Here is a 9199-nt window from a genome sequence, read left to right on the forward strand (position 1 = left end):
CCCTTCCTCTTTTTTTTCACCAGGGATTATTTTTAATGTGAAGAAGATTTAATGACATATTATTTTAAACAACAAACAAGTGAGCAAGCAGTGTAGTGGTTTTTGTAACGAAAATCGAACTACTTTTGGTTACTTTCTTTTAAGGCATTTTTAATATTTTTTTGTAGCCATGAAAGTCCAGTCGCCAGGAATAAACCAACACAATGGATCACCAAGAGGCCATAACCAACACAATGGATCACCAAGAGGCCACACTATTTACCACGTTCCCAAGGAAAAACTTTCTAGAGTTTTGTTTCTAAAGATATGGCTTGGAACTATTGTTTTCCTCTTTGTTGCTGGTGTCGTATTGCTCGTCCTGGGGGTGGTTTTTTGGCAGACGGGCCTTGCACTTTTTCTTGGTGGTCTCTTTTGCTTAACTCTTGCTGTGCTGACGTTGTCTGTATACGTTTGGTACCTTCGTTGGCGAAGTACTGGGGTTGTGGACAAGAGCAGAAAGGATCAAAATACGATATCTACTATTGGGAATCCAGAATTATACACCCCAGCCCCCCTACAACTCAAATCTGACTATCCCATGGGACCTCTTCTCATTATGACTCTTCCCAGAACCAAGTGCTTACCTTCATCCCATCCACTAGGTGACGCTGCTGTAGAATCGACTCCTGATATTGATAGAAAGATGTAAGTATATGCATAAAATAATTTCGTGTTATTAATTCTTACCTAAAAATCTTATTAGTAAATGAAATAAATAAAAGTCATAATAATTACAATTAATCTCGTTCATGCTCTAACAACTGTTGTTCAAGAAATTTGTTAGTTTGTTTGTAGTTAAGCATAAAGCTACACAAAGGGCTATCTGTTCTCTGCCCACCACGGTTATCCAAACTCGGTTTCTATGGTTCTCAGTCCGTAGAAAGTTTATTAGTGATACATCTAGTGTCTAGAATACTGCTGTGTCAGACGAATCCCAGCCGACCTGATGAGCCCTAGTATTGTGCGAAAGGCCTCGTCGACACTGGAAAAAGCAGGTGTAGTGTGGTTAGCATATTATAGCCTATTCTCTTTTATTCTCATTATGGGTTCATGGAATATGTACGTGTATATAAAATGACGTAATTTTCTTGAATTTCGATCCAACTTTACAACCATAACTTGTAGTTATTTCCTAAAGTTGTTTCCATTATCAATAATTTTATACTTAGCATCTAAAATAATTTCAATTTAATTTAAACATTTCTGTTACATTTTCTGAGCTCATAATTTCACAAATGAAACTCATTCTCTTCTCCCATCCTCCCCCCCCCCCCAACTCTAAGATTATAAAAGTTATTTTTTTCCAACACCAGAATTATAAAAGTTTTTTTTTTCCAACACCAGGATTATAAAAGTTTTTTTTCCAACACCAGGATTACAAAAGTATTTTTTTCCAACACCAGGATTATAAAAGTACTTTTTTTCAAACACCAAGATTATAAAAGTTTTTCCAACGTCAAAGTTATAATTTTTTTTGTAACTTCGTTATTTAAATGTTTCATTTGTTTTTTGTTAATTTATTTTGGTATTTGGTTATTAATTCAGTTATCAAGTTTAACCTAGTGTTTTCTAATTCTTATTTATTATGCTTTTTAATTTTAGTAATTTGAAAATATATTTTTTCTGTGCCTCAACTTTTAAAGGTTAGAAGTTTCCTTTCGTTCTTTACATTAAATGTTATTTCGTTTGTTTGCTTATTTTTTTGCGTAAAACTGCAGAATGAATTATTTGTGCTTTGTCCACAGCACGAAAGCAAACCCCGAATTTTAACGTTCTGGTAAATGTTCAGACTGACCCACTGAGAGACTATCACTTTATTGTTCAATTTTGTGTTTAATGTAAGATATTTTTAGTTGGAAGGTTTTGAAATTTGACAGGTATGATTTTTTAATATCAAAACCTTATAAAACAACCTCCAACTTTTTACTAGATTTGGTTCATTAAATAACATTTGACATCAGTTATTATTAGACACAGTTGGGGCATCTAATGTCTCTAACAAAATGAGTCTTTGTTGTGAAACAGTTTTCAGAAAAAGACTTCAGAACACAAGGGATATATATGTATTAATCTGAAATTATGACTCTTATAAAATAACTACACACAGCAATCACAACAAAATCAGTGATTTTGAATTGAAAACCGCACGTTATTTATGCAGTTAAAACAACAACAACAGGTAATATCGTATGTTTACGTCGCCACAATAGTCAACTGTTAAAAGTTCACAAAAATCTGTGTTTGGGGAACACAATTTGTGTTGTTGCGAAATACCATATTTTGTGTGTGTTTATTTACAGCACATTTTTTTAGAGTATGTATTTATCTCGCAATCAAATGGTGATCATATTTTTTTGTTATATACCTTGATGTAGTATGATACATTTTCCTAACATACACAACACAACGTTTTTGGAGCCTCGTATCTACTTTTAACAATTTGCTATTGAACTGGTTGTTGACTTAAATATAGTAGGGGGCATCTGTAAACGTCAAGGCCAAATCAGCACCACAAATATTCCTAACTGGGTTCTGAGGGGGAGGGCTTAATGCTATACTGGATTTTTATTTCATCTTCTTTCCACATCTCCTTATCAACAGGATAGAGACTGCCTTCAAGGATATGCACAATGAACGTCTAAAGGGTTACGTTAAATAATTATATCTGAATTTGCCAGGTAATTTAAAAGGTATCCATGCAGACTTTATGATATCCTACACCTTTACCGAGTTATTTTTATTATAAGTTTTGAATGTGTGTTGGTAGTAAAATAAAGAACACGGATAGTTTTTTCAGGGAGGAATTACAGAAGTAATCAAATATAACATTAAAAATTCTCACTAATTTAATTTTAAACTGCTTGTTATTTAAATGCTAAGAAATACAAAATAATATCTGCACCGTTTAAATGAACCTATTCAGAACACACTGTTTGATATTGTTAGTAAAATACTATAATTAATTCCCATCACAAACACAACCTGTGACGTTGGAGAAACAAACAAGGCATTATACACCCACAAAGTTGAATGTTATTTCACTAGGACCGCTATTTATGGTAGTTTCCACGGGAAGTTCTACTAGCATGTAACAAATATGTTTGGAATGAACATTCTCCAAATATAGCGGACGTACAGACTTGATCTACCGCCCTAAAAACGATCATTTTAAATACAATGGAATACACATAAAAAGCCATATTTTCTATAGTTGATTTCCGTCATAGATATGTTATGTACGATATACAAACAAATACAGAGCAGATATGTCATATATAAATTAGGAACGCATTTAGAACACGGCGTTATTTTTTTTTTTATCAAGCATATGACTTAAACAATTCAAATTAAATATTTTCGTACAACTTCCAGTGTAAAATTATTGTTGTATAACTAAGATGTTTTTAATAAATGGGGCAAATTGTTGTTGGTCTATAATTTATTCTAAACCTTTCTTTATAAACCATGAATGTTCCCCTGTGGGTCAGCGGTAAGTTTACGGACTTACAACGAAAAAAATCCGAAGTTCGTTTCCCCGCGATGGACACAGAAGCTAGGCCAATGTGGCTTTGTGTTAAAACAAATAAGCACAACATAAAATTAAATTGCTACCGTTTTTACTGTACGAATAAACATGGAGATTGGACGCCAGAAAACACATTACGATCATTATCTAATTTTAAGAACTTATGGATGAAAGTAACAAAAAATTATAATAATAATAATACGTCAACCATATTGTTTCTGCTATATCCAATGCCGTATCGGCCTTTCGCCGATGCCGGGGCTCGTTAGGTCGGCTGGTGAGTTGTCTGTGTTTTTATTGGTTTCTTTTTCAAAGAATAACGCAATGTCGTCAAGATCACAAGAAAAGTTAATATATGACTTGTTTGATTGTTGTTAAACACAAAGCTACACAATGGACTGTTTGCACTGTGCACACCACGGGTATCGAAACCCGGTTTTTAGCGTTGTAATCCTTCAGACTTATCGCTGAGCCACTGGTGGGCGTTGAGACAGTAAAAAAATTACAAAAAATAATTATTACTTCTTAATTAATCGTCGTTTACGAAGTCGGCGTTTAGATTTACGAGTGTGCGAAAACGCCTTAATTATCAGCGATAATTAAAAAACTGTATTTTTAAAAACACATGGCGATTAGGATTGGTTCTATGGATCTTTTTGGCAAAGCTTTAACTCATATTTCCCTTAGCAAACTGAGCATGCGCCAACTAAACAGCTAAGTTACGAATTACTAAAGAAACTGGATTCTAAAAACAACGGCAAACTCTAGTGTTATCGAGTTACACAGTATACTTATTAAAACATGTTTCCCTTACGTTTAGAATTCATAAGGGTTTGAGTATTGAAAAAAATGTTTGCTTGTTTTGTTTTAGAACAAGGCAAACAATGGGCTATCTGCGCTCTGTCCACCGCGGAGAATCGAAACCTGGACTTTAGTGCTGTAAGTCTGTAAACTTCCCGCTAGTGGGTACCAGAAAACTAAACCTTTAATGTAAATACTAATTGGACATTAAAAATGTATAGCATGTTAGTTGTTGTTTTTTAATTATTTCTGTTAATCCGTCAATGCATGGGTTTGATCAGGCTGGCGGTTAAATTACAAGTTTGTCAAGAGAAAATTTTGAATGAAAACTAATTCTTATGTATAAGCCCTTGGTGGCTCAGCGATAAGTCTAAGGGCTTATAACACTAACAATCAAATGTTGATGCCCACAGCTGACAGAGCACAGATAGCCCATTGTGTACAACAAACAAAAACGAAAGTTACTTTATTTAGTTGTTCTCCGATAGTTTTATGGACTTACATTGCTAAAATTCAGGGTTCGATTTTCCGCGATGGACAGAGCGCATATAAACCCATTGTGTATAGCTTTGCGCTTAACGAACATAACTTGCATACATAATATTTTTGAGAACAAGACATGTATCTAGAACTTAAGAAGTTTTATTTTAATTTCAAAGAAAGACGTATAAAAAAAAACATCTACTTGCTTCAAATCCTTGCAACCATATATGTATAAGTATGATTGTTATATGTGATTTTTACGTCCTTTTTATTAGCTTTCTCTTTAGAAATTCATACAAACCACTAAGCGCGAGGGTGACAAACTTCATTGAACTGAGCAGCTGGGGGCGATTAAACTTGTTTGGTATGGTTATCTTCTTCCTCCCCATTTTAATTATCTTTAGCTCTGTCACTGGAGACAAGTTCGTATCTATCGGTAAAAGGCGTTCTCGAATATAACACCGATAAGGGTTGGTATGTTTGTTGGTTTCGAAAGTTTGCTCAGAGCTACACAAAGTCTAGCTAGCTAGCTGTCCCTAAATATGAACTGATAGACTACAACAGGGAAGAAAGCTAGTCAACAGCAACCAACACCAACTTTTGGGCTACTCTAACGAATAGTACCAATTGACAATCACTATTAAAACGTACCCACTTTGGAGCGCTTTTTTTTATATTGGTAATGAGACCTAAACCTTGGATCCTCAGGTTCACAGTTCAGTACGCTAACAACTAAGCTACACCCGGCACACTGCTGAGGAAATGGGGTCATAATATTTTATTAATTAACTAGTCTTCCTAAGTTACTAATACGCTTGAGTTAGTGTTAAAGAATCAAATGAATGAGAAAATATGTATTCAGACGTACTTAGTGTTTTGTATAAAAAAACAAGCTTTTGGTGTAATTGTTTATTTTCTTAACTAAGTAGAATGTTTCACCAAATATTTTTTAACCTGTTTATGTTGCACAGTAAATGTTTATTCTTTATATTCCACAGATACCCGTTAAAACCATGCAATAAAAATCTTCCTCCACTAGCAAGTGCTGAAACATTGTCACCTTCATTGACGTCATCGGTTGTGAGCATCGATACTGCCATCTAGCGTTACCATAAAGAACACAATACTTGCTTCCTGTTACAAATGTTAAATTAATCGTTTCATCAAGTAATGTTATAAATTAGAGAAAATGAAATGGCTGGACCATCATTTTTACAGAATGTCTTTAATTACATGCACTTGTAGCTCTTCTAGGTGTTTAAAAATAGATTTTTGTTATCAAAGATTACTGTAAGAACCAGCGTTTGCATCACTACAAAATCATATAACAATAAATTAGTTTATACGACAATCTTTCGGTTCCAATATTTTGGGATAATATGAATGATAAGACATAAACTTTTTTTATAGCTAATATGTTATTTATGTAAATATATATATCTTTTTAATGACATTATGATTATGTACATTATGTACTCTGAATGAGAACCAACTTTTGTACTTTACTTAAAGCTCATAAACATTCACTTCTTAGCTTTTCTAGGTGAAACTAGCGTTCAGAGTCTGAGAAGTCACTTTTCGTAGTAAGTACTTTTTTTTGTTCGTGGGAGCATGGCGGAAACTTACTTTCACAATGAAACAGATTAAAAAATATAAGCATATATTTCCCAAAGTTATCATCAAGTCATATTTATTAATATCTTTGAAAATGTTTATGTTTCTGGGTTTTTTATTTTTATCATTTTACCTTTTTGAAATTTCATAATTTTGTTATGTGTGTGTGTGTGTGGTATTAGCAAAGAAAACGTAGTGCTGTATATATATATATATATATATATGTTGAAGTTAAATAGTGAAGATTAATTCTGTATATCATTAAAGATATGTATACATATATAAGAAAGCCAACTACATAGCCTCTGTTATAAAACAATATATGCGTATTAAAGTATGCATGTATACATAATGTGTATATAGCTTTCAACAAACCATAAATAGTTACACGTGAAATGTAAACTAGGGGTATCAGAAAAGTAAAATGGACACTATTAGAATATTTTGGAAACAAAACCCACATTGTAGTAGGGAAAATAGAGCTCCCACCAGATTATATTCGCAAGCCTCACATAAAAGGGGGAAGGGAGGGATTTAAACATTAACCAGGCCTGTGCTCTAACCACTAAGCTATGGCGGCAAAAAGAGTATTACTTAATCTTCGAACACCCTTGATGATTTTTTTTTTCCTTCGGAAATAATTAATTTTACATCAAAACAGCTGCCAGAAAGAGAATTAAAGATTAACAGCGGATAAGAATACTCCAGCTCAGGACGTCTACACTTAAAACTATCATTCACCATCTACAGCCATTCTTGGGAATGTAATTGAAACAGAATAAGAAAAACAAAACTAAAACCGAACCACTGAGGGCGATGGGTAAACCTATTTCTTAAATTGACATTCAAACCCCAAAATGACCTAATATTTTTATAATTGAACAACAGAATACAAAATGCCTCTTGTTAAAACTGAGTTTTATGTCACCAACTAAGGACTATACTTTTTCATCGTATTTCAAAATACTAACAGTATAAACAACAAAAAATACGCTTTTGTTTGTTTGTTTGATTTCACACAATGCTACTCTTGGATTATCAGCGCTAGCCATCCCTAATTTTGAAGCGAAAGATTAAATGGAAGGCAGCTAGTCAAAACTACCCACCACCAAATTATGTGAAACTAAGTACTGGAACTTCACTGTTACTTTTATGATGCATCCACGGTCTCAAAGTTTGGAACGCTAATCACTGGACTGACTCGGCCCAATACCAAATCGCATCCAATTGCCACCATTGTTAACACAACGTTAAAATACGATCATTATTTGGCTTTTATAACCTTCGTTTTGTTTTTTTTTGTCTGATAACATCACGTTTTTAGTGTTCTTTCCTTCAGACGTTAACATTAACATAACTTTTGTGTAAACCCTGGGCCTAGTATTAACTTTGTGTTTATGTAACTATCAGTTTATTCTAACGCTATGGAATACGTATTTTTGGAAGCTATATTTTAGTTATACTTTACATTATTATGGTGTGTGCGCCTTTTACATATTGGCGAAGAATGATTACTATTATACATGTCATAAGACATTAGTATTAGGCCTATTTTACTGTTAACAACTTATTCAACATTTACACGACTTTTAGTACCATTTATTATGGTAAGATAATATTGATTACATGTATATTTGTTTTCTATAATTTGAATATCTCAGACAGTTGATAAAGCATCATAGATGAAGGTAATGCCAACTAGTGGTAGTATAAAACAGACAATTCATCTAAAGACATTAGTTCTTTGAAAACGCACAAGTAAATTCCTGTTCCATGTAATAGTAATAAAATGACTCAATAATGCTTTCGTATAAACATTATAAAATTACCGAAAATAAAATAAAGTTACATTTAATAAATTATTTCTTTTATTAATGTATCTGGTGATTTACTAAGAAATATATGTTCTAAGCAGAGGGATCAGAACATATTGTTACGACAGCGGAGGTCACGTGACGCTGGTAACACGCCACGCACTTCTAGAACGCTCATGAAGCGTCGGGAGACTACTAGATATGGGGTAGTCTTGTATATATAAGACCAGCCAAGAAGCGACGGGAACAATGGGTAATTGAACTGTGGACAGAGTATTGTTGAGTCGATGACGTGAAATTAAGTGTATCGCAAAGTTGTATTCAGAAAGATAAACCAGTTTTATTTAGGCAAGGATTTGTATCGCGAAAGTTTCTTCGGAAAGAATTTTTACGGAAAATTAACTGGCGACCGGAGGCGTAACAAATTGGTGTCAGAGAGTGGGATAGAAAAAAAAAGAAGAAGAAGATGGAAACGAGAAGTGGCAAATCAAACTACAGCTTGATGGCAGCAATACAATAGCAGCAAAAGAAACAAGAACAACGAGAAGAGAAATTACAGCAGTTGTTGGAGGAGAAAGAAAAGAAACAAGAAGAACGAGAAAAGAAACAAGAAGAGAGACAACAGCAGTTGCAAGAAAACCTGCAACAGTGGCAGCTGGAACAGCAAAATAAACAAGAGAGATTACAGCAGTTGTTGGAAGAACGAGAAAAGAAACAAGAAGAGAGATTACAGCAGTGGCAAGAAAACCTGCAACAGTGGCAGCTGGGACAGCAAAATAAACAAGAGAGATTACAGCAGTTGTTGGAAGAACGAGAAAAGAAACAAGAAGAGAGACAACAGCAGTTGCAAGAAAACCTGCAACAGTGGCAGCTGGGACAGCAAAATAAACAAGAGAGATTACAGCAGTTGTTGGAAAAAAAA

General features: G+C 33.8%; 1 protein-coding gene across 3 annotated transcripts in view; it reads left to right on the top strand.

The window, feature by feature from the left end:
• LOC111089095 overlaps positions 1-6580 on the top strand; it is a 42590-nt gene extending 36010 nt beyond the window's left edge. For all 3 annotated transcript variants that reach the window (XM_022400901.1, XM_022400900.1, XM_022400902.1), the window contains exons 2-3: positions 168-684; positions 5848-6580. In XM_022400901.1, coding sequence (XP_022256609.1) covers positions 170-684; positions 5848-5953 — 621 coding nt within the window. In that variant the 5' untranslated portion in view covers positions 168-169 and the 3' untranslated portion in view covers positions 5954-6580. The remainder of the gene's footprint in view (positions 1-167; positions 685-5847) is intronic.
• The last annotated feature ends 2619 nt before the right edge of the window (positions 6581-9199 follow it).

The sequence above is a fragment of the Limulus polyphemus genome, unplaced genomic scaffold (genome assembly GCF_000517525.1).
Source record: "Limulus polyphemus unplaced genomic scaffold, Limulus_polyphemus-2.1.2 Scaffold5226, whole genome shotgun sequence".
In the NCBI taxonomy this organism is placed as follows: domain Eukaryota; kingdom Metazoa; phylum Arthropoda; class Merostomata; order Xiphosura; family Limulidae; genus Limulus; species Limulus polyphemus.